The sequence below is a fragment of the Capricornis sumatraensis genome, chromosome X (assembly GCF_032405125.1).
Source record: "Capricornis sumatraensis isolate serow.1 chromosome X, serow.2, whole genome shotgun sequence".
Classification (NCBI taxonomy): domain Eukaryota; kingdom Metazoa; phylum Chordata; class Mammalia; order Artiodactyla; family Bovidae; genus Capricornis; species Capricornis sumatraensis.
In genome coordinates, this window is record NC_091092.1 from 132,189,535 (window position 1) to 132,216,264 (window position 26,730).

At 41.4% G+C, this 26,730-nt stretch overlaps 1 protein-coding gene across 2 annotated transcripts in view; it reads left to right on the top strand.

Annotated features, from left to right (window-relative positions):
* The first annotated feature begins 1,915 nt into the window (after window positions 1-1,915).
* ASB11 (ankyrin repeat and SOCS box containing 11) overlaps window positions 1,916-26,730 on the top strand; it is a 28,889-nt gene continuing 4,074 nt past the window's right edge. The window contains exons 1-5 of one of the 2 annotated variants that reach the window (XM_068962365.1): window positions 1,916-2,096; window positions 10,710-10,789; window positions 15,873-15,980; window positions 18,892-19,042; window positions 22,426-22,560. In XM_068962365.1, the coding sequence (XP_068818466.1) occupies window positions 1,916-2,096; window positions 10,710-10,789; window positions 15,873-15,980; window positions 18,892-19,042; window positions 22,426-22,560 (655 nt within the window). The remainder of the gene's footprint in view (window positions 2,097-10,709; window positions 10,790-15,872; window positions 15,981-18,891; window positions 19,043-22,425; window positions 22,561-26,730) is intronic. The other variant, XM_068962366.1, reaches the window with a different exon arrangement.

The following is a 26,730-nucleotide window of genomic DNA, read 5'->3' on the forward strand; positions in this document are numbered from 1 at the left end:
TGTATTATCCTGTGCTGGATTTTTAAAATATGGAATTCTGAAAATCAAAGCTGTCTACAGTAGATTTTGATTTGTATTCAACAATCCTTTGGGGAGTTGATTTTCCGTTATCCTTTACACTTGGCTGTGGCTCAGTTATTCTCAGTGGGATGTGGCAGTGGTGGTTTTGTCCCCTGGGAGACATCTGGCAATACCTGGAGACATTTCTGGTTGTTCCAACTGGATAAGAGTGGGGCATTGGCATCGCACACCAAAGAATTATCTGGTCCAAAATGTCAGTAGTGCAGAGGCTGAGAAACCCTGATGCTCTAGATGGTTTTGCCTTCTTTACAAGATACTCTTAAGTTAACTCGTCATTTCGGTAGCCTTTTACAGCCATCTCAAACGTAGTGCTCAAATATAGTAAAGATAATCTCTTAAATAGTACAAAAGTCGAGCTTCTCACAGCCAGCTTTTCTGGTATGTAAAATGAAAAGTACAGTCATGTTTTAGGTGAAAAAATTAAGTTCGAAACAAGATCAAATAATGTTACGTATTACTAGATACATCACTGGGCCAACATGGGTAAATGATCGCCTTCTTCCAGAACAGTTGGAGAAAGAAACATGAACTAAAATGCTTGTGTTTATGTATTTTGATAGCTTGGCCAGGTAATCTAAGCTTGGTAAAGAAAACCTTGTGTGTTAGTATCTGTCCTTGCAAATGGAAACCACACAAGTCCACACAAGTTTGTGATGGTGTGGAGATACTACACTGAAATGGATACGTTATATATTGTGCCTTGGGGTTGATTCTCATGTCTTACTCTTTCACAGAGTATAGGGAGATAGTTCTTACATAGGGAGTCATTCTAATTTGTCTGAGTGCTAGGAGAAACTCCCATAGTTTTGCATCAAGCATTTATTAAATAAGGTTGATTTAGTTGTCTCCTATAATTTTATCTGGGTTTGTCTTTTCCAATAGGTTGTAGAAATTTATAAAATCTAATATAGCCAAGAATGAAAGAGGACACTTCGAGTTTCTGCATCTGTTTTTCCCAGGTGAGGTATATTATACAAATCAACTTTACTTGTATTGGCCAGCTGATGCATGTTGAAGAGTTAGGGTTACAGGAGAAGTTGTCCAGCAAGGGAAGATACTGATTGATAGAATCTTTGGATACCTCACCCGGAGTATAGGGCATCTTCATCCTTTTCATTGTGAGTCCTCCATGATTGACTAAGCCCACATTTTCGAGAAAGAAGCACCACCTTTCCTAACAATAGGAAGTAAAGATCAGAAATGTTACTAGGGGACTTTGTCTAGGATGAAGCTATTACAGCAAGTGGTCTAATACTTCCAGTCTGGAGAGGCATCCAAGCTGGGCTTTTTATTAAATACTGCTTTAGAGTAAATAGTCTTTTATAACTGGTCATATTTTAGATTTGGGCTTTATAGCCTCAGAATGAAGAGAATATTGAAGCGTTCCAGGGGCTGGTACTTCCCACGAAAAGCACAGAATGTAATATTAGTAGTACTTTTTTATGAACTTCAAATAACTTGCTTCATCCCCATGGGATCTGAGAGGCTTGTTCTATCTTTCCAATCCTGCCTTTCAATAGAACGTGGTAAAAACTGGAATTGAGGGGTAAAAACATTTTGGACTTGAATCCTGTTTGTTAAACAACACTGAGGAATGTAGGTCTAGAAATATTGGGTGTTTCTGGTTCGAAGGAAATTTCTTTCGTTCATTTAACATTGCCATGAATGTCAGTGTATGCAGTCGCCAAATCACAGTTAGCTTAGAATCTACAAACTCAGTTCTCCGTAACAGGAGCACAGAGAGCTAGAAGGTTTAAAATAGATGTCATATGATACCAATTATAACTCGGTGAAATTTTGCAGTCCCAAGAACCTATACAGAGTGTAAGCCAAAATGGAGGACGGTTCTGTTTCCTATGGCTTTAAAAACATTTTTATTACAATGTTTGCTACTTTTTTTTTCTTCAAGCTTTTAATTAAAGTGTTCTTGGCGCTCCTAACCCATTTCTATATCGTCAAAGGAAATAGAAAAGAAGCGGCTAGGATAGCAGAAGAGATCTTTGGTGAAATTTCAGGTAAAAATACGTGAATTTGTTCCCAATACTTTAAAAGAAACCTCCTAGATAATTCATATGAATAGTATTTCTAGAAGACAAATTTTATTTATACTTTGTCTTTGAGTATTTTATTTATACTTTGGGTTATTTAAAAAAATTATTTAAAGTAGCAAAGGGTGTTGACTGCACCAATTTGTGAAAGATTTTCAGCTTTTCTGCAAGTTAGTAGTTTCATTAGCAGTTACTATTTAAGAAGTAAACAGAATAGTGGCTTTCTAACAGTATTTTGAGAAACCTCGTTTCTACTAACAGCAAAATTACTTTATAGGATTATTTTCTTAAATATTTTAATCAAATGTTAACAATACATTCTGACAAAACTTTCCCCAGGAAATGGACTGACCAGTAAAGCAGCCAGGTATGCTGTCATAGATATAGATATAGATATAGATATAGATATATGCTGTCATTTGCACTTCGAATTGCTTAGCCACTTGTCACTGTCAGGGGAAATCCTTTCACTGAATCCATTTATACCCAACACGGTGCAAAGCACAGCAAACATTATTACAATATGAAATGCCAACCTTTGGGCAAAATATTTTAAAGTCTCATGCTTTGCAGAATTTAGTCTCTATTTCTTTCAAGAAATGATGCACCTTAATTGTAGGGAGATGCTGCAAAAGTAAATGAATCAGATATTGTTACTGCTGGGACTGCCACTTGATAAGAGGAGGATTTATTCATAAACAGAGTTCCTTATTTCCCTATGTATTTTTAGTGTTCGTAAGGGTTCCAGGGTTACCTCATTCTTTATCTAGTATCCATTTCATCTTGCATCCTGGATTCTCTTTTCAAAATAGACTTACGTTGTGTGATTCCAATACACTAGACAACTTTAAAGACTCTAGGGAACAGCAGCCCTATCCAAAGAGATAAGACCTCCAAAAACAAAGCCTCAGAATGCTTCAGTTAACGGGGGAAAATGAGAAGAATCTCGAAGTTTCGGAAAGTGGCAGAAGCCTTGGAGTGTGGAAAGAGATTTCTTTTGGGGATTATATTTGTCATACATTTCAGGGAGGTATGTTGCTTTGACTTGGTTTTAAAAAAAAAAGTCTTAAAGTAACTTTAATTTCAAGTTAAACATAATCTGAAAAGCTATTTTCTAATTTAATTTGTAAATCGAGTCAGGGGCTGTCTAAAAGTTTCCATCACACAGTTTTGATGTTCTCATAGATACATCATCCTCACAGTTTAGGTAAAGTCGGACAGTCAATATCAGCAAGAGCATGTTGAAAACAGTTTTTCTTGGTGCTCGTGTGCATTATTTCTGCCTTTGTGGTCCTTAGTGAAGAACTCTCTTAAGAAAGGTTTATAATAATCAAAACCTGGAGCCGTAATACAATTTTCATAAATATAACTCATTCATTAGCTCAAATATATTTACTTGCTGAAGCTCCTAGGATGATATTCATTTAATTTGCAAATGGCATGGTGTTACAAAAGTCAGAAACATGTTTTTCGATGATCACTAACAAGAAGCAATGGATTGAATAGTGCCTGTTAATTTTGCAGTTTAATTTCCTTCCTTTATACATACATATATATGTGTGTGAGGATGGTATGTTTACTTCTACACATTTCACACATATATAATAGAGAGTATATCCAGATTTGGTAAAGCCTTTTATAATGATGTAGGTGGTTATATGTGAGAAACAGTGGTTTTTACATGATTCCAACAGTTTTTTTTTCCTTTTGACACTGTTAATAGTCAGATACTATATATATTTAAAACTAGACATTTTAAAAACCAAGAACAAAATTTTGTCTGAGTGTTCAACTCACACCAGAAATTGACTTCGTTGCTCGTTGGTCAGACAAATATTTGTTGGGAAAATATGCGACATTTAATCAGTAAGTCAGCTAATTGACTTACTAAAATCTCAGCCCAAGGTTACCTTTCTTGACTCCAGTAGCGTATTCTGTTTCTGTGAATTATCGTCAGGGCTATCAAAAACAAGGAGAGGCAGTAAAAACGTCAGCCAGGACAGAGTTGAGCCTGCCATAGATCCTAGCACTTTCAGATGCTGTACCTAGCACCACATCCCTCATTTAGTATCATTTTTTGGCTGTAAAATTTTTTGTAAAGTTTTTTTTTTAATATTCTGGAGTACATCATTCGATACTTTATGGTTTAAACTATTCCGTTTGTAAATAAGTCATCAGAATTGAGTTCAGGTATGGGGTTGGGTGGTGGTTTTTAGTTTTTTCAGGCTTCTTTGTGTAATTTGTCAATAATAGATATGTATTTTGGAGTTTGAAACATTGTTATTGACCCTTGATATTCTAATATCTCCAGCACCGGATGCCTCACCAGCCCCACCTTCAGCCCACAGATGTTTCTCTAGACACATTCTCTCTCCTGAGGGCTGTGTATGATTTTTCAACCTTTGCTAATTTGGTCAGAACTGAAGCTCTATATTTAGTACAATAACTTGGTCATCAAACTTGATAAAAAATAAAGTGTAGATCCAGGTTGATAATTTGTTATTCACAGCCCTTGGGCCAGACACGTTTCAGGATTCAGGCGTGCAGGGGATACTGAAAAGGATTACACAGTGTGTATACTGGATATTACCACAGCATTCCCAGCCAAGCCTGGAGCTGCCTCCTGCAGTCAGAAGTTTCAATATTTCTATAGTGAAAGTATCAATATTCACACTAAGCGAAAATACAAATTAAAAATAATAGGTTGTTAAACCTGAGTCATGACCATGTTTTGCTGCCAGAGGATCTTGGATACAACTGGGGAAAGACTTGGTTTTCAGAATTTGGGGAATTTTACAGTTGCAGATAAGAGATAGTGGAATTACACCCTTGGAAAAAAGAATGAGTTCTCTTCTAAGTGTTTTGCCTAAAATCAGTTGTCCTTGTTTTTCTAAATTCAAAGGACTGACTGACCTTGATTTGATGGCCACACCTCTGCCTGACTCATCACCCTGCCTCCTTTTTCCTGTCCTTCCCACCTCACCGGTTTTTTTCCTGCCTTCAGTCCATTCTTGCCCGGCCCTCCACCTCATCTTGTTCAGTGTCGGTGCTTGTCTCCGCAAGCCTCGGCCCACCCATCCTCTGAGTGGTTATGTATCACAGTGCCTGCTGGCTGTCCCACGTTGGGACTGATAGTCCTCGGCAGGGCTCTGCCACCCAACCTGTCTTCTGCTCAACTCTCTTGACTCCTAATAGGTTCAAAGAAAGCTTCTTTCTGACTCACTACAGAACGATGTTCATTGACAGTAGTTCGTCTCTTGACCAGAGCTGAGTGTTCAAGAGAGTGGGCATTTTAACTCAGTTGTATTACAATATTTTTGTTAACTGGGGGCATTTCTTATGTCTTTTCCAGTTACCTTTGTTATCCTTAAAATATTATTTAATTCTATTAGGTTCTTATCTGTATCTTGATTCACATGCAAAATTCTCTTGAAATTTTCTTTTTTTGGTAAATGCTGTTGGAGAAGATATTCCTTTATATGATTTTGGAACTTGAATAGAAAGAATAAATATTGCTCTGTGGGCACTAGAGATGATAACCAGTCAGGCAATTTTTTAAAAACATAAATAAACCAGTCGTCTCAAATACTTGTTGAAATTAGGAAGGGTAAAATTGCAAAAAATTAATAATTGATTTTTATCTTGAATACCTGGAACTTGGACAACCATGTTCTATCTGAACCCATTTTGTTCTTGAAATCGATGGTTTTGGACGTTGTCATGAAATTGTTATTACAAGAGCCTGAGAACCAGAGATATAAATCACATTCTGAGAAAAAGTCAAAGGGGGGAATGAAAAAAGTACTTGAACATTTTCCATACACCTCATCAGGAACAAGTAAACATTGGTAAAGTAAACTTATCTTCAAAATGTGCCCGCGGCCCTGTGACACAGGAAGCCTGCCAAATAACTAAAAATAGACTGCCTCAGAAGCGAAGGGCTGATTCCTACTTCAGCATTCATTTATTTGGAGAGCTTAGATGCATATTTCCTGAAAGGAATGGAAAAACTCTCTAGCTGCCAAATAACTTCTATCCTCAATTTCTCACAATTAGCTCCAATTTGCAAAACAAGAATGATAAGACCAAGAGACTCTGTTGGGAATTGGAATAGAAAAACAGAAGAGCCCACCATAGCAGAGTTTCTGGAAGAGGGTTTTTTGTGAATACTCTTCAAAGTCCTTTGAAGCAAGTGATGGGAAACAGAGTGACTGGGAAGGTGACTTCCCTGAGAATGGCTTTATTTCCAGTTGGGAAACCGAAATGACTTCCACACTGAGGGCAATCCACTTGATTTATTTCATGTGATTTACAGAGAGAAGAGGCATACAGCAAAGCGTTCCCCACGAGTCAATCTACCAGAAGGATGAGCAGAGTGGAAAAAGCACTAGCTCTTAAAACCAAAAGAGGGTGTGTTCTCAATTCTCAAAACCTTGAATTTCAGTCCTGTTTCTGCCACTTAACCAGAAATAAGATCTGAGGTGGAGCAAAGTGTTTGTTGTACATTTGGACTGTTCCCTCCTGTCGTGAGAGCCTAGGGATGGAGTGTCCAGGAGGAAGCAAGTTTAGATAAGTTGGAGCCAGGAAGGAGGGGAGCCTGGCATTTCACTGTAAAGCTGGAAGTCTGTTCAGGCAGGTGACTCACCGAAGTGCCCCTGTGTTCCTCAACTGGGAGTAAGAGAACTGGAGAGTGGTGAGCAGACAAGCCCAGGATCACTGTTCTTTTCCTCCAAGGATCGCAAGGTGGCCTGCAGGCTTGCCTCGGCCTTGCCAGCCTGGCAGGGGAGGGGGGGGTGCAGGGACGGCGAGTTGCGGGCATCAGAAGATGCAGTATGGACAGGGGACAGGAGGAGAGGTGGCCAAGGCCAGTATGTAGGCCAGGGGCCTAGGAGGGAGCCCCAGTGTGGAGAGCTAGCATGGGAACCAGGAGCGAGACCTGTCATTGAGGCCCAGTGGGCAAGACTGGCCTCCTTCCAGGCCCCTGGGAAGGTGGGTCCCCATCCCCCTCGCCTCTCCCCACTTCCATGGTACCAGAGGAGCTGGCATGTCAAGAAGGAAGTGGGGACCTGTGTGAGAACGTGTTGCCCTTGGGCGGAGAGACGGCCACCTCTTGCCGAGTGTGGGCGGAGGAGTGGAGATGACAGTTTAAATCGGATGGAGCGGTAGACGGGTGGTTTTGAAATCGCTTTCTGGCAGTAGGATATAAATACAGATAAATGCACAAACCATGGTGCTTTTGACTCCAAACACCCCAGGTGAGTCTGGCCCCTTTTGTACTTTGTGGAGATGGGATCATGCGGCATATCCTCTTCTGTGTCTGGCTGCTTCATCAGTGTGACATTTTGAGAGATTGGTCCAGGCTGTGTGTGGGGTGTGGGTCTTAGGGGCCTGATGAGTAAGAGAAAGTTACTAGAAATAGGATGAAGTCATGGTTAAGATGCCTGCTTCCTAGCAGGAAAGGGAACATGAAGTCTGCTTGGAGGCAGGTTTTAGATAAGGCCATTTCATGTTGCTATTCTAAGTTAATATTGCTAGAATTATTCTCATAATAGCAAGTTGCCATTTAAATCTTGATTTTAAGCAAATACTTGAGTGCCTTCAGGTGACTCGGGTTGACTGGTTATTGTTAGGACACAAGAATAACCAAGCCACGGCTGTGGGTTTGCTTTTTACATTGGCCAGGGCACTGAGTTGCCATCCATAGGGGAAGACCACCCTGCTAACCCCAGTGGTTGTCCATCTCTGAGTGCAATGAGGTGAGGGCGATACGTCTTATATTGAATGAGATGGAGATGTAGTCAAAGAAAACCAAGGCTGGCTATGGAGGATTCTTTGCATACATTATCTCATTATTCCCAGCTTATGCAAATGATCAGTATCCAAAGAGATTTAAAAATCCACTCATCAGCTTAACTGACTCAAGAACAAGCGGAGATAAAAACATAATATATTTTCAGGTTAAATTTTCAGTCTGTTTTTCTTATTAGAAAAAGCATTCTACATATCAGGAATATGTAATTCACCAGTGATTAGATAGATGAGATAGATATAAATAGATACAGTTTTTATTTTGGAACTAAAATACAAAGAATTCCCACTTCTCTCTGCCCAGTCTACATTCACATTTACCCAACTGTCCTGTTAATAATCCTTGATACAGATATATATCTGTAGAGAAATAGAGCACCAGATGGGTCACCAAATCCTGCATTCAGCCCATAGATATTTCTGTAAGCACTATCTTTTCATATATTGAGAATATTTCACATTTTCATACCAGTTGCTCTAATTGCTCCAATTTCAATATTACCCTTTAGAGCCCACTCTAGTGGATCCAATCCAGGCAGCCATATTGTCTTTAGATGTCATGTCCCATCAGCCTCCTTCAGTCTGGTTACTGGCCAGTTATTTTTGAGAATGTCCCTCAGTTTGAGTTGGTTCTCGGTGTCCTCATAATGAGACACAGGCTATGTGTTTTGAGTAGGAATGTTCCAAGCGGCGCTGTGTTCTTTTCACTGTGTTCCCTCCCGTAGTACATGATGTGGCTTGTCGCATTGCCTCAGATGGCACACTGTGCCAGTTGGTTCCATCACTTCTCAGGTTAACTTTGATCTCCCCAGGCAAGGTGGTGCCTACAATTTTGTTCAACTGTACACCTACCCTTGTTCCCTTGATAACTATAATTATTCTGTGGGGAGAACATTTAAGGCCGATTTTATGATTTCTCCTACGTGTCTCAAGTTGGTGTTCTACTATGAGGAAGAGCTTTCTCTTCTCCCTATTAATATATTTATATCAGTGAGGCCTTAGAGATTCCCATTTTTGCTTGGGTATAATCATGACTTATTTTCATGCTCAAATCGTCCTGTATTTGGCCAGTGGAATCCTCTTCAAGGCACTTTCTCTACATTTTGACATTCCCAATCATTCATTGAGCACTTACTTTCTGACAAGATATTTGTAGCCCATCTTATATCTTTCCTGGCTTGGCCTTGGAATCAGCCATTTCTCCAAGGAGTTCTGGTTAGGTTTCTTCACAACACAGACAGTGCTAATCTGTCTGTCTGTCAAGATACATCTGTATATATCTAACTATGAAGTAAAGTAAAGTGAAGTTGCTTAGTCGTGTCCAACTCTTTGCAACCCCATGGACTGTAGCCTACCAGGTTCCTCCATCCATGGGGTTTTCCAGGCAAGAATACTGGAGTGGGTTGCCATTTCCTTCTCCAATATCTAACTACAGGTATAGATATATTGATATATCTGTAGAGAAATAGAGAACCAGATGGGTCACCAGATCCCACATTCAGCCCATAGATAGTTCTGTAAGCACCATCTTTTCATATATTGAAAATTACATTTTCGTACCAGTTGCTCTAATTGCTCCAATTTCAATACAACCCTGTAGAGCCCATTCTAGCTTTTTCCCTTTTCATAACCCAAAGGGTTAGAGAAAATAAAAATCTGGTGGGATTTTTTTTTTTTTTGGTCAAGGTTGCAGATATGGGAAAGTCTGAGTTCTTAGCACCATCAGGATCACCTGGAAAAGGGTGATAAGATAGACTCTTTGTGTTAAATGCAAACTGTATGACATGCTTGACAATGTACCAAGAACACAGTTATTGGCAGAAAGGCCAAATTTTGCAAACTGGTAGAGATTTTCTTCCAAAACAAATGATTGCCTTTGGCATGTTTCATAGAAGGTTGCTTCTCAAATGCACATTTAAGTAGGTTAGTCTTGTTTCTTGACAAGCAATTACAAGAAAAATATATTTGTAAGGCAGTTCTGAGGTTGTTTCTTAGCGCCCTACCCTACTATGTGTACTTATTAACCATACATTTTCTTGAGCACCTAACACTATGGATGTACTTTATCAGCCTACTTAGAGACCACAAAAACCTGCTAAATACTAGATGACTGTTCCCCCGCTTTACAGATCAGGAAATTGAGGTTCAAATGATTTTTGTAACTTGTACATTTTGGCAGAGATAGTGATTGAGGCAAGACCTGAACCTAGGCAGTGGGGCTCCACTGGCCCCATGCTTATCCATCACATTCAAACTGCCCGCCATAAACTTTTGGAGAATTATGTCATCTGAGCAACAACATTCTGCATAATGATAACAGATTGGCTTCATTACCAAAAGGAAAGAATTATCTAGGGGATTTCAAACAAAACCGTTTTCCCTGACCGCTTAAGATGATCCTTTCTGGCATATAGGATATTGAGTCTTAGGGTAGAGGTGAAGGTGGGGCGGGAGGCAGGGGCAGAAGGAAAGTGGGAAAGTTCATGAACCAGCTTTGTCCTTCATGTTGCCTATTCGGAGTTACTGGATTCAATCACTGGGCAGTATTTATTTGAATGAAATGTATTCCTTAGGAAAACTGCCCCCAAAGCCAGAGAGATGGTCTGTGCTCCCTGTCCACCCACAGCACCACACCCCTGTGTCACCTGAGAGTGGCTGACCAGAACACCTTATGCAGCTGCCAGCTCCCCACCTCTTCCCTCAGACCTCCTGTCCTCACAGTAGGAGGAAGAGTACTGCTGATCTTGACTCTGAGCTTGATGTGTATTTCAGATTGCTGGGCTGATCGGTCTCCACTTCATGAAGCGGCAGCTCAGGGGCGCCTACTGGCCCTGAAAACTTTAATTGCACAAGTAAGTAAATGAAAGCCTTGATCCTTTGTGCTTGTGCTATAATCAGGCTTTATTCTTAATCAGCTTTAAAGGTAGCAGGGATATTGCTGGCTCCATCTGGGTCCCAGCACGACTGTTGTAGATGGATGTATCCTCTCCCAACTCACTGTATGTTCCTCCTGCCTCTCCTTTCTTGGGGAACTGGCTGATTTTCGGCTCATTTCCATCCTTCCCCTTCTGGGTCTTTTTTTCGCATCATAGAACGTTTCCCCATGAGGCTCATGGAGGATGCTCTCAAACTTATGTTGCACTGACTCACCTTATTCTCTCCCATTGTGCCTTAATAATAGCAGCCTTGAAGTTGCATTTATCAGCTATTGTTGTGCAACAAAGATCTTGAAACATAGTGGCTGAAAAGGACAAACACTTAGATTCTAATGGTCTCTTTAGACTGAGGAGCAGCTTAGCTGGGTGGTTCTGGCTCCAAGTCTCTTGGCTCCAGATCTCTTAGAGCCAGAACCAAGGTGGTTCAGGCTGCAGAGTGTCAGCCAGGGCTGCAGTCATCTCACAGCTTGACCAGGGGAAGGATCTGGTTCTAACCTCACTTAAGAGGTGGTTGGCCATTTTCAATGCCTTGATGCATGGGCCTCACCTTGGGACTGTGTCACAAGATGGTAGCTGGCTTCTTCCATAGACATGAGAGACAGCCTAAGAAGGAAGTCTCAGTACATAGCCTGTAGCCTATCTCCAGAGTGACATCTGATTGCTTCTGCCATATTCTCTTCATTAGCTGGGAGTCAGTAAATCCTGCTCACACCCAAGGGGAGTAGAGTATACAAGTGAGCTAATACCAGGAGGCAGGAGCCATCTTGATCACTAGGAGCCATCTTAGAGGCTCACTACCTGATGGTCCACTATTTCAAGAGCAGACATGAAATAGGTCAACAAGTGGGTAGGTGTTATTCCTTAGGAAAGATTTATTCAAATCATAGTTACTAAGGCTATTTTATTTATGGCTATCCCTAGGAGAAGGCAGTGGCATCCCATTCCAGTACTCTTGCCTGGAAAATCCCATGGGCGGAGGAGGCTGGTGGGCTGCAGTCCATAGGGTCGCTAAGAGTCGAACACGATCAAGCGACTTCACTTTCACTTTTCACTTTCCTGCGTTGGAGAAGGAAATGGCAACCCACTCCAGTGTTCTTGCCTGGAGAATCCCAGGGACGGGGGAGCCTGGTGGGCTGCCGTCTGTAGGGTCGCACAGAGTCAGACACAACTGAAGTGACTTAGCAGCAGCAGCAGCACCGTGAATATAGTAAGTATCTGTGAGATTGATGAAAGCATCCACAGTCCATTACTTTGTTTTAGAGTCTACGTGTGTACAGAGGAAGTAAGTCATTAGAGCTTTTTTCCCCACATCCTAGGTACCACCAAAGCTGGCTTTCTTATTTTGAATAGAAACAGCTGGACACACTGCTCTTTTTCTCTGTGTGTGTGCCTTTTTTTCCTTTCTCCCTTGAGTTGTGTTACTTAAGAAAGTAGAGGCAAAAGGGAAACAGTACTGCCAGTTGAATGGACTTTGCACTTGATTTTATCACTTGCTCATTTATTTTTAAGTACTTATAATTTATTTGGTTCAATTTTTTCCTTCCAGTTTTATTGAGATATAATTGGCCAAGAGCCCTGTATAAGTTTAAGGTGTACAGCATAATGATTTGACTTACACACATCATGGAATGATTACCACAGTAAGTTTAGTGAGCATCTGTTGTCTCACATAGATCCCACACTGAAAAAATTCTTTCCCTTGTGATGAGAACTTTCAGTATTTACTCTCTCAACTTTCATATATAACACACAGCAGTGTTCATTCTATTCATCATGTTGTACATTACATCCCTAGTACTTATCCCTGGAAGTTTGTACGTTTTGACTCCCTCCATCCAGATCTCACCCCCACCCTCTCCTCTGGTAACCACAAATCTGATCTCTTTTTCTGTAAGTTCACTTGCTTTTGAAGTGTAATTGACCTACAACACTATGTTAGTTCCTGTTACACCACATAGTCATTTGCTCTTTCTACACATTTCAAAATAATTACCATGAGAGGTCTAGTTACCCTCTGTCACTAACGATATTACAGAATTATTGACTATATTTCCCATACTGTATGTTTCATCCCCATGACTCATTTGTTTTGTAACCGAAGGTTGGTACTTCTTAATCTATGTCATCTGTTTCTCTCCTCCTCCTCAGTCATTAAGCACTTAAAATGTTACTTGGTTGGAATATTTTTACTATGTGACGTATTTACATAGCTTAAAAATTAAAATGATAGGAACCTCCCTGGTGGTCCGGTGGTTGAGACTCTGGACTGCCAGTGCATGGGGCATGGGTTTGATCCACGGTCGGGGGCTGGAGTCACGCGTGCCACACAGACAAAGAAAAGGAAAATCAAATGACAGAAAAGCATACACAGTGAAAAGTCGTGCGTTCACTTCCTTCCTCCAATCTCCCCACCTCAATATTTTTATTAGTTTTTGGACTGTAACCATCCTCTGTGCATGGAGTTCTCCAGGCAAGAATACTGCTGGAGTGGGTTGCCATTTCCTACTCCAATTAGTAAATATACTTTTTCTTTTAGAACACTTTTAAAGAAGAGTTGCAAAGATAGTACACAGAGTTCCAGCATACCCTTCACTCAACTGTACATAACCCTGGTAACTAGTCAAAAATAAGAAATGAACATTAGTAGAACACCACTAACTAAACTACAGACTACTGGGATGACACCAGTTTTCCCACTGAGCTCCTTTTTCTTTTCCAGGATCCAGTCCAGGCTATCACATTGCTTTTAGCACTTTATTTTTAACTGTACTTCAAAAGCATGTTGGTTTCTATAGTGTCCTACAAAATGTAAAGAACATTCTTCACGGAGAATTTTTCACCTTTTTCATAGCACATCCGTCTTATTTACCCTTACACACTGGTAAACATTCTATTTTCTACTCTGTTTTACATACAGATAGTTTGATGTGCTATGAGCAAAGCATTAAACCAAGGATCAGGGGCTTATGATGATCACACCGGCTGTCACCGACAGCTTGGGAACCTCAGATCTTATCAGTAATTTGAACTCTGCTCCTCCGTTTTCTCATGTGATTCTCTGTAGCTCATCTTTCAGGCCTGTCCACTATTTCTTGTTGTTCAATTGCTCAGTCATGTCTGACTCTTTGTGACCCCATGGACTGCAGCACACCAGGCTTCCCTGTCCATCACCAACTCACGGAACTTGCTCAAACTCATGTCCATCGAGTTGATGCCATCCAACCATCTCATCCTCTGTCGTCCCCTTCTTCTGCTCTCAATCTCTCTCAGCATCAGGGTCTTTTCTGATGAGTCAGCTCTTCGCATCAGGTGGCCAAAGTATTGGAGCTTCAGCATCAGTCCTTCCAATGAATATTCAGGGCTGATTTCCTTTAGGATGGACTGGTTGGATCTCCTTGTAGTCCAAGGAACTCTGAAGAGTCTTCTCCAGCATTGTACAAGTGCAGGGATTCTGAGAGTTTGCACAGGATCAATGTTTTTTTTCCCAGTACACTGCTGCCACCTTGTGGAATTTTTTGGGCCAAGCTCCAGGGCTTGCGGGATTCTGGTTGCCCGAGCAGGGATTGAACTGGGAGCGAGGTTGGAGGGGGCACTCGGCAGTGAAAGCATGGAGTCCTAACCACTGGTCTGCCAGGAAATTTCTTGTGGACTACTTTTTAACATGCTGTAATTTTTATTTTCTTAAAATGAAAATATATATGGGAAAAGGAAAAGAATTCTTGTATTAGATATCCAATTGTAAATACATAGCACATCTCTGGGGTAGTGACGTCACATTCAGGACATAAACATAGACAGACCAGTGAGGCACAGTGGGCAGTCCCAGCTGCTGGCCGCTGGAGGAATGCAGCCAGCACCATGGAGGTCTGATAAGAGGGGTGGGAACAGATTGGGCTTTGTGGTTCAGGATCACACACTAGGTTTTGGAGGGTTTCAGTTGTGCTTTTGATAAGCACAACTTGACTGGGTCCTGGCAGAACCTAAATGCTTTTACAGACTAACAGTGGTGATCATGAGGAAGTGGTAAGGGCTAAGTTGCTAGAATCAAGACATGGGGATTTCCCTGGCAGTCCAGTGGCTGACTCCGTACTTCCAATACAGGGAGCACGGGGCGCAGGTTCAGCTCCTGGTTGGGGAACTAATTCCCAGATGTCACAGTGCAGCCCCCTCCCCCCCCAAAATAGAATCAGAGCGTGAAGTCAGCTCTGGCTGGCAGCTAGGTTGAGCCTAGCATCTCTCACGTGGACTCCAAGGGGAGGAAGGTGGAGCACAGCAGGATGCGGAGGGCAGATGTGCTAGGACTGGGCGGAGATGTTGGGATCTGAGAAAGGAGATGAGTGTCAGTGGAGGTGTGACGGTCAGCATCACTGCTACTATGGCACTGGAATCCCGGGAGCACCGTCTGCTTTGCTGACTACTCTTGAGCCTGAGCGGCATCTTTCTGTGCCAGATCCGGTTGTACCCCCCACCCTGGGACTCTGCCACCTGGATCGGAAAGACTCCACATGTGACAGGAGGAGGAAGAAAGGGGAAGTGGGTAGATGAGGAAGACGAAGGAAAAAGTACGAGATGAAGGGAAGAAGAAGGGAGCCAGAAAGTCCTTGATTACCAAACAGGGTGCATGTCTTACAGGGACCAAAGTGACTGTCAAGTCTGTTTAGCTGTGGAAGGTCTACAGCCAATATATGAATAGCAGGGTTCTGGCTGGGTTTCTCCACCCCACCACGATTTCTGTCTCCCCACTAAGCTTTTAGAGGAGAGATATCCGTGTTATAAGCTTTGAAGCCCCAAATGCTGGCACATCGCCCGGTCCAGAGTGCTGAATGAACTTTTGCTGAATCATCAGAGGCTCCTAGCCATGTTTCGATTTCCCTGGTCATGGCCTCTACTCCTCTCTAGATGATATCTGCGGTCTGAACACTCCACCAACAAGACCCACAACCTTGTTTCCATTCTTACTGCTGACACAGCCTTTAACCCACTTCTCTCCAAATTGTAGGGCGTCAATGTGAACCTGGTAACAATTAACCGGGTCTCTTCTCTCCATGAGGCGTGCCTTGGCGGACATGTGGCCTGTGCTAAGGCCTTACTGGAGAACGGTGCCCACGTGAGTAGCAGCCCTGCTTGTGGGTTTGGTGCCCTGGGACAGCTCCTAATCCCTAAAGACCCATCACCTTCCAGAATGTGCTTATCTGCGGTGGGTTGTGCAGGCCTGGCCCATCTGGGCGCATGTTCTTGGATGGTCAGGAAAATACTGCTGGTATATTCCTTTCTTCAGCCTCTTTAGTAGTAGTAGTTTAGTTGCTAAGTTGTATCCAACTCTTTGCAACCCCACAGACTGTAGCCCATCAGGCTCCTCTGTCCATGGGGTTCTCCAGGCAAGAATACTGGAGTGGGTTGCCATTTCCTTCTCCAGGCGATCTTCCCCACCCAGGAATCGACACTGGGTCTCTTGCATTGCAGGCAGATTCCTTACCGACTGAGCTATGGCCTCTATGTTCCTGTGCAAATGTTCAGATGAGGTAATTCACAGAATTCATTCAAAACTGATATTAATTTGGGGGTTAAAAAAAACAGCCTGAGTGAAAGTCATTTGAAAACTGATCTTGGAAAATTTATTTTAAAAACCTTTAAAAGAACACATTTTAAAAGAACAAAAACCACTTTTAATTCAGCATTGTACACCCACAACGATTTTTATTGAGCAAAACTAGCAGACTAAATGAGCTTATAATAAAATAGTACCATGGAAAAGCAGTACAAAGTGAACTTTATTTTAAAATTCTCTCCTTTTCAAGGAGTGACTGAGGGGCTGTACAGATATCAGAATAGAATTATGAATTTAATACTTGTGAAAATCTCATTGACCTTTATTTAGTTACCAGATACTGATTTTTAAAAATTTTTATTGGAGGATATGATTTACAGTGTTGCATTAGCACCAGATATTGTTTTGATGTTGATTTCATTTTTAAAACTCAGCCCTTATATATTTCTTTGTGAACTGTAACGTTCTTAAGTGCTTAATGAAGATATGTCTTTGCGTTTTATATGGAAGTTGGGTTTCTACTTGTAGAACTGAATGTAACAGTCGTCCTTAGGCAAAGTGATTTTCCTGGTGCCACAGTGGTTGTGTATGTTCATTAGGTTGTGCTTCTCTGAGGACAAGGTTGGGTGGGGGCCATTTCCTGTCAAGCTAGGTCACTGGAGTCACAGGTGAGAAATTGAGGAGCCTCTTGGAGGTTCTGTGGGGGACAAAGAAAGGAGAACAACATGGTCTCTTGTCTTTGGCAGTCTCGTGAGGTAACAGTCAGTAAATATTATCTTCTTTAACATTCAGATCAGAATAAGAGAAGAATAAGAGAAACTTGATTTATCAATAGAAAATTCCTCAAAATGGGCAGTTTCACAGGTATCTCGCGCTTGGTGCATCCGAAACTGTGCTTATCATGATCTTCCCTCTAGGACCGGCTCCTCTTCTTGGATTTGCAGCCTCAAACCTGAAGTCATCTTCATTCTTCCATCTCCCCATCTGATTAATCACAACATCCCAGGAATCCCTAGAGTGTATGAATTTACCTACACTTGTCCCTGTCCTTGTCTGTCTCTGCCATCTTAGTATCTTATTTAACTTTCCAATTCAACGGGGGCTATCCTGGCACTGTGGGGAAATATCTTGTTTCTGAAACAAGACAATTTAGGATCCTGTTGATCACAAGCATATATCCTTAGTTGTTGAGGCAAAATGGTTTGACATTCAACCCTCATTGTCCTATATTTCAGTCTTATCAGAGTCTCCCCACTGAATGCCTTGATTCCGGAATGTTCTTTTCAATCTGTTGCTAATACTCAAAGATGCCTCCCAGCTGTGCTGGTTCTCACAGGCCTCTCAGATCGCTGGAAGGCACTGAGGTTGGTTAAGGACACCATGGGTTGTTTTTTTTTTTTCCCACTTAATTTATTTATTTTAATTGGAGGCTAATTACTTTACAGTATTTTAGTGGTTTTTGCCATACATTCACACAACTCAGCCATGGGTGTCCTCGGGTCATCCCAGTGTACTGGGCCTGAGCACTCTGTCTCATGCATTGAACCTGGACTGGAGATCTGTTTCACATATGAGAATATACATGTTTCAATGCTATTCTCTCAGATCATCCCACCCTCGCCTTCTCCCGCAGAGTCCAAAAGACTGTTCTTTACATCTGTGTAAAAACACCATGTTGGTGGCTATTTTCTTTGTGTGTTTTGCCTGGTCACAATCTCTTCAGGAGTCATTTTGGCATATGCAGTTTGTGTGGATTATAATAGACCAGAAAGGAAATCTGTGGCAAGAAAGAACTATGGGGGAATCACTGAGGAGATTTTTTTGTAAGCACAGCTTCTGGGACCTTACGCTAGATGGTTTTGGTAGTACTTTTCATTCCTGACCTGTTTGTTCATGATTGGGAGGGGGTGTCAGCTCCATATGAATGGAAAGCGGAAATAATTGTTGTTGCAGATGTTTATTGAATGCTTACTGGGCACCAGGCAATGTTCTAGGTGTTTCACATATAGGAACTCAGCTGATCCACCCAATAACCTTATGAGGTCATTTCTTTTATGGTCCTCATTTTACAGCTAAGGAAACCCAGGCACTGGAGGTTACTATCCCAAGCAGGATCTCTGAGCACACAAAAGAGAGCTGGGATCTGAACACCAGCCATAGTTGTTCCAGAGACCGTGTTCAACACCACAATATAGGATCACTCCTTAACAGCCAGGAGGCTCCTAAGAAGCTCTAGAGTACCTCTGAATACATTTAAAAAACTGTCCCCTTTTGCCCCACTTGTGATGCTATTTATAGGTGACAGTTGATAGACTACTGGTACCTAAAAAACAATTCTGTAAAGACATAGAGTTGTCTCACTCATTGACCAGCATGGCACGTTTCCCCACGCAGTTACATAAGAATGCACGCTGGGAGATGGTGAGAAAGAAAGAGCAAACTGTCTGGTTCTCTCTTTGCCCATCGTTAGGTCAATGGGGTGACAGTTCACGGAGCCACGCCCCTCTTCAATGCTTGCTGCAGTGGCAGTGCTGCGTGCGTCAATGTGCTGCTGGAGTTTGGTGCCAAGGCCCAGCTCGAGGTGCACCTGGCCTCACCCATCCACGAGGCAGTGAAGAGAGGTAAATGGGGCATCGCATCACACACACAACATTGAGGGACTCCCTTCAGTCTGCATGAATCAAGGGTAGAGTGTTCACCTTGCAAGGATCTCCCAGACCTTCTTCACCAGGAGCCTAGGTGTGGCTTAATTAATCCTACAGCAGTAACTTCAATAGGAAATAACACCAGGGAATGACATAGTTTTTCTTAGAGCTGGGAATGGCTGTCTGCTTCAGCCGTCCTGTTTCCTGGGCTCAGTCTCAGTCGGCTTTACTTGAGGCTCTTTGCTGGTGTAGGTGGGAGCTGGTGGAGTTGCGCGTACAGGGGTAACTTCATGAGTTGTGCTGTGTTTCTGTCTCTGTCCTCACTAGAAGAGAACAGCTCATGCCCCAAAGCCCATAAAACATCAACCACGACCATAAAATTAATTATGAAAGTGTCTGAAAGCCCAGACTAATCGTTTCTCTAATGGAAGATTAAAGGTGACTGTCCACAACAAGCAATATATTCTAGATGAGCTGGGGGCTCTCAAGGTCATTAGTTCTTGAAAAAAAGTTCCAGCTTTAAAAAGCATGCCATTGGAAACCTTGAATGGACTCTAGATTTCTATAGTCTCGTAGAAATGATGGAAAGAGTAAAATTAAGGAATTAGAAAAACGATGTGCAGAGACTTCCTTGGTGGTTTAGTGACTGAGACTCTGAGCTCCTGGTGCCGATGGCCTGAGTTCAATCCCTGGTCAGGGAGCTAGATCCATGTGCTGCAACTGAAGATTCTGCATGCCACAACTAAGACCTGACTTAGCCAAATAGATACCTACGTGCATAGTCTAGACATGAGCAAGAAGAGCCATCGAAAGGCCAACACCATTTGTCAGAGGTAACAGCCAAAGAACAACATTTCTGTTAACCAGCCGTGAAGATGTCCTCTTGTATTGAGATCAGAAATACAGTGGAAGGAGTTCACTGGTGGCATAGTGCTTAGGTGGCATCGGCTCTTTGACTGCTGGGGCCCGGGTTCAGTCCCTGGTCGGGAAGTGAGATCTGCAAGCTGTGTAGTACAATCAAAGTTTTTTAAAAAATTTAATTAAAAAGAAGAAATACAATGGAGAAGTTAGAACACTGCAGAACAGTGATTTTTGCTGGTATAATGAGGAGTAAAGTATTTCAAAAGGCAGTAATGAAAGATTTGTCCTAGGTTGTTAAACCTGTCACTTGGTTAAATTATTATTAATGTTTTTTTGCAGAGGATTACTATCAATGATAGGGCTTCCCAGGTGGCACAGTGGTAAAGAATCCTCTTGCAATGCCGGAGACTCAGTTTGATCCCTGGGTTGGGAAGAACCCCTGGAGAAGGAAGTGGCAACCCACTCCAGTATTCTTGCCTGGAAAATCCCATGGACAGAGGAGCGTGGTGGGCTACGGTTTATGGGATTGCAAAGAATCAGACATGACTGAGCGCATGCACGCACACGCACACGCACATGCACGCACGCACGCACACACACACTATAAATGATACAAAATCCCCAAATCTCAATGTAAAATCTCTATGGTTTTGATGTCCTATACATATTTGATAAACATTTCTTAATAATTGATGCTGATTATTTCCCAAACTTAAAGTAAGTCCTTTAAGTTGTAGGGAAATAGTCTACTTTGGAAAAGAAATGAGAGTGTTTAAAATATTTTAAATTTTGATTTGAAGTAAAATTTAATCTATTATTTGCATTTCCATCCGCAAGTTTTAAAATAGATAAATATTGGGAATCATTTGAATTAAGTAGTTCTGCAGTGTTTAGATGGTTATATATGGAGTGCTTGGTATCTATGTGTGTGACATGTATATACACATACATATATATATACTTATGAACAATGAGTTCCTGTGTCTCCTCACATTTTTTTCTGTGTCATAAAAACATGTTAGGGCCCAGGGTCCACAGAACAGAAGAACAAATAGCAAATTTATATTCTAGATACTATATTAGTACCAGTCATTTGACTTTTATATCATTTTTAAAAATCTTCCTGAGAATAATTAAATTTAACTCAAGCTAGATTCAATTTCTTCTGTAAAAAAAGGGACAAGAATTATTTTAAAATGTTTATTAGATGTACTGTATTTACCAGGCAGTTTTAGGTCCTGATTAGCTATTATTTCTGAATTCTTACAGCTTTAAACCTCTATGAACAAGTGGAGGGGGGCGGTCAGTCTGAGTTAGTACTTTGACAGATCAATGCTATAATCCGGGTATAAAATTACTTAGTTGAGCAAATAGTTTTGAATTTGCAGAATCTTTATTTATAGGTTTAATGCATAATTATGCTTAATTCAGAATTTGTGATAAGTCAAGCAGGCTTGATGAAGCTTACTTTTATGTCATCTAAGAAAAGGTTGGTTAAGCTAATCAACAATAAGATTTTTTTTTAAGGAAACATTTAAACCTTCAAAAAAGAACAAACTCTTTGTAAAACTCCTGTCAATACCTCAGAAGCAGTTGCTTCCAAACAAATTTTCATATGCTTCAAATTAATCATGTCTGTCTATTAATGGGGCCAACTCTCGAAGGATATTGCTTGCTTATATAGTTCTTGTTAGCTGCTAAACTTACCCACTAAAGTGCATTTGAATAGATTTTATACTTTAAGATTTTTATTAATTCTTATAAGTCTTCCAGGTTAACCAAAATAAGGAGGTGCATGGCATGGCCATCCACCCAATCTTACATGTGTGGGCAAAGAAGAGGAGAGATTTGTAATGGAGAAGGATGGGTCAGGGTTGGGCCTTGGATCTGCTGCTGCTCCTGCTAGGTCGCTTCAGTCGTGTCCTGTCCCTGGGATTCTCTAGGCAAGAACACTGGAGTGGGTTGCCATTTCCTTCTCCAATGCATGAAAACGAAAAGTGAAAGTGAAGTTGCTCGGTCGTGTTCGACTCTTAGTGACCCCATGGACTGTAGCCTACCAGGCTCCTCTGTCCATGGGATTTTCCAGGCAAGAGTACTGGAGCGGGTTGCCATTGCCTTCTCCACCTTGGATCTGAGCACTGGCTTTTCAGAGTAATAATAGCATGAGTCATTTGTCCCCCTGGGTCTTGTAGCCTCTGCCTGTAAACCAGGGACTTATTATAGAGAGTGATTTCATCTGTATTCCTTGGAACCCTTGGTTTGGTTGGAGGTACCTCAAAGGCTGCGAGGAAGAATTTCAGTGGGGGATGCATGGGCATGCTCTTTTTTTTAATGGTTTTATTTTGGAAATTTCTAAGATTTCCCCCACTCCCCAATGTTTTTCTGCTACCAAAAAAAAAAAATCTAGGTTGTTTCTAAAGCCCATTCCAGATAACCAATAATTCTGTGAATAGTTAATATTTTCCTTACTTGAGTGAGGTTTTCTTGTGTTCTACCAGGAAATAGAGAGTGCATGGAGATTCTACTGGCAAATAACGTTAACATTGACCAAGAAGTGCCTCACCTCGGAACTCCCTTGTATGTGGCTTGCACCTACCAGAGGCTTGACTGTGTGAAGAAGCTTCTAGAATTAGGTAACTTCCAGTAGTCTTTTCATGAGAAGAACTGAATAATCTTGCTCTTCCATGGCTTCACAGACCAAGTTCTTGTCAGGCTGGATAAAATTCTGACAGCATTTGATGTTTCAGTGCTTAAAATGGAACTTCAGAGATGAGTGTCTGTAGTTCTCAGTTGTGCTTCCTTTGATATTGGCTCCATTTACCTGGTGTGGTTCTCCTTGGTGGCCTCAAGGGAGAGCAAGAGTTTCTTTCCCATAAATCCAAGGGGAAAACAACCAGTTGTATTTAACTGGCTCTTTTTGAGTCACATGCCCATCTCTGAACCAATCATGGTGGCCAAGGGAATACCCTGACCAGATTGGCTTAGGCCTAGATTTCAGTCTGCACAGCAGTGGTTGAGCTTCGCTGGAAACAGAGGAGCTGGGAATCACAGAAGATGTTTCCCCAGAGGGAAATCTAAGTGTGGTTACCAGGAGGATCATTTCAGTTCAGTTCAGTTACTCCATTGTATCCAACTCTTTGCAACCCCATGGACTGCAGCATCACCAACTCCCAGAGCTTGCTCAAACTCATGTCCATCGAGTTGCTGATGCCATCCAACCATCTAATCCTCTGTTGTTGCCTTCTCTCTCTCTTGTCCCCTTCCATCTTTCCCAGCATCAGAGTCTTTTCCAATGAGTCAGTTCTTCGTATTGGGTGGCCAAGGTATTGGAGCTTCAGCTTCAGCATCAGTCCTTCCAGTGAGAATTCAGGACTGATTTCCTTTAAGATGGACTGGTTGGATCTCCTTGTTGTCCAAGGGACTGTCAAGAGTCTTCTCCAACACCACAGTTCAAAAGCATCAATTCTCCAGCACTCAGCCTTCTTTATGGTCCGACTCTCACATGTGTACATGACTACTGGAGAAACCATAGCTTTGACTAGCAGACCTTTGTCAGCAAAGTAATGTCTCTGCTTTTTATATGCTTTCTAGTTTTGTCATAGCTTTTCTCCCAAGGAGCAAGTGTCTTTTAATTTAGCAGACACTTCCCATAGAATACTTTAGATTAATCCTCCTAAATTATTTAGGCATTTTTAAATTCTCAAAGACATATACAGAAACTGAGAGTCCAAGGAAAAGTAAAAGATCTTGAAACTATTATTTGGTTAAAGATTCCCTAAATTTAGCCACTGCCATAAAGATACAGATTATAGTAAGAACGTTTAAATAGGAATTTTTTTCTCTGAGATTTTTGTCTTTTTTTTTAAATCCCCTATCATTTGTCACTCCCTATATTAATTCATTAACCTTTTTTTGATTCCAGTTTCAATACTAATACGAAATAAACTTAGCTTTGTCCTTTGCCAAAAAAAAAAAAATAGCTACTAAAATGAGCTGCAAATATTTAATTTTGACTGTCACACAGTTCTTATGGGAAAGCAAGTAAAGCATTTAAAATGACTAAAAATATCTTTTTTAAAATTTATTTTTCTTTCATTATTTTTTTATTTTTATTTTTAATATGAATGTATTTATTTTAATTGGAGGCTAATTACTTTACAGTATTGTATTGGTTTTGCCATACATCAATATGAATCTACCACGGGTGTACATGTGTTCCCCATCCTGAACCCCCCTCCCTCCTCCCTCCCCGTACCATCTCTCTGGGTCATCCCAGTGCACCAGCCCCGAGCATCCTGTATCATGCATTGAACCTGGACTGGCAATTCATTTCACATATGATATTATACATGTTTCAATGGTATTCTCCCAAATCATCCCACCCATTCCCTCTCCCACAGAGTCCAAACGACTGTGCTATACATCTGTGTCTCTTTTGCTGTCTCGCATACAGGGTTATCATTACCATCTTTCTAAATTCCATATATATGCGTTAGTATACTGTATTGGTGATTTTCTTTCTGGCTTACTTCACTCTGTATAATAGGCTCCAGTTTCATCCACCTCATTAGAACTGATTCAAATGTATTCTTTTTAATGGCTGAGTAATACTCCATTGTGTATATATACCACAGCTTTCTTATCCATTCATCTGCTGATGGACATCTAGGTTGCTTCCATGTCCTAGCTATTATAGACACTGCTGCGATGAACACTGGGGTACATGTGTCTGTTTCAATTCTGGTTTCCTTGGTGTGTATGTCCAGCAGTGGGATTGCTGGTCATAAGGCAGTTCTATTTCCAGTTTTAAAATGACTAAAAATATCTTTTTTTTAAATTGACATCTTCATCTAATTAATTAATGACAAATGGTTTCTCACATAGTTGTGCCAACCTGATATGTAAAGTTTTGCCAATAGTTTACTACTAAAAATACATCTTTTATTTTTCAACTTCTCAAACTGTAACACACAGCAGGTGTGCATACATGAAAATATGTAACTTAAAGTAATAAACAACTGCCATTGCAACCCAACCCATGAAAACATATAAAACATTGCAAAGACAAGTCCCCCTTGTGGCATCTCCCCAAAACTATACTTACCCTACCTCCTTTGAAACAGTCATTACATCTTGTCCTTTATGGTAATGATTTATTTCCTTTTCCCTTTAATTTTACTACCTAAGTTCTCATTAATAATCAGAATTTTGTTTAGTTAGATTACATATATTAAATTTTGTATAATAGGCATCATATAATATGTTTAATATTGCACCTGCCTTCTCTTGCTCATGGAGAAGGCAATGGCACCCCACTGCAGTACTCTTGCCTGGAAAATTTCATGGACGGAGGAGCCTGGTAGGCTGCAGTCCATGGAGTTGCTAAAAGTGGACACGACTGAGCGACTTCACTTTCACTTTTCACTTTCATGTATTGGAGAAGGAAATGGCAACCCACTCCAGTGTTTTTACCTGGAGAATCCCAGGGACGGGGGAGCCTGGTGGGCTGCCGTCTATGGGATCGCTAAGAGTCGGACACGACTGATCGACTTCACTTTCTCTTGCCCAACTATATTTGTAAGATATGTTTATGTTTTTACAAGTAGCTGTAAAAACCTAAACTGAGTAATACATAATGTGTATCTATATAATGCAGTGTCTTTATCCATTCTACTGTTGAGGCTTCGCAGGTGGCGCTAGTGGTAAAGAACCCCCCTGCCAATGCAGGAGACATAAGAGATGCAGGTTCAATCCCTGGGTCAGGGAGGTCCCCTGGAGAAGGACACAACTGAGCAACCAATAAGCACACACAATATCTGATACGAAGTGCTGATCATAGGGTATGCAAATGTCTGTTCATTATGAGATATTGTGTGTGTGTGTGCCAGTTGCTCAGTTGTGTCCAACTCTGTGACCCCTTGGACTGTAGCCCTCCAGGCTCCTCTGTCCATGGGATTCTCCAGGCAAGAATACTGCAGTGGCATTATCAGAGAAATGCAAATCAAAACCACAATGAGGTACCCTTTCACACCAGTCAGAATGGCTGCTATCCAAAAGTCTACAAGCAATAAATGCTGGAGAGGGTGTGGAGAAAAGGGAACCCTCCTACACTGTTGGTGGGAATGCAAACTAGTACAGCCACTGTGGAGAACAGTGTGGAGATTCCTTAAAAAACTGGAAACAGAACTGCCATATGACCCAGCAATCCCACTGCTGGGCATATACACCAAGGAAACCAGAATTGAAAGAGACACGTGTACCCCAATGTTCATCGCAGCACTGTTTACAATAGCCAGGACATGGAAGCAACCTAGATGTCCATCAGCAGACGAATGGATAAGAAGGCTGTGGTACATATACACAATGGAGTATTACTCAGCCATTTAAAGAATATATTTGAATCAGTTCTAATGAGGTAGATGAAACTGGAGCCTATTATACAGAGTGAAGTAAGCCAGAAAGAAAAACACCAATACAGTATACTAACACATATATATGGAATTTAGAAAGATGGTAACGATAACCCTGTATGTGAGACAGCAAAAGAGACACAGATGTGTAGAACAGTCTTTTGGACTCTGTGGGAGAGGGCGAGGGTGGGATGATATGGGAGAATGGCATTGAAACATGTATAATATCATATGTGAAATGAATCGCCAGTCCAGGTTCAATGCATGATACAGGATGCTCGGGGCTGGTGCACTGGGATGACCCAGAGGGATAGTATGGGGAAGGAGGTGGGAGGGGGGTTCAGGATGGGGAACACGTGTACACCCGTGGCAGATTCATGTTGATGTATGGCA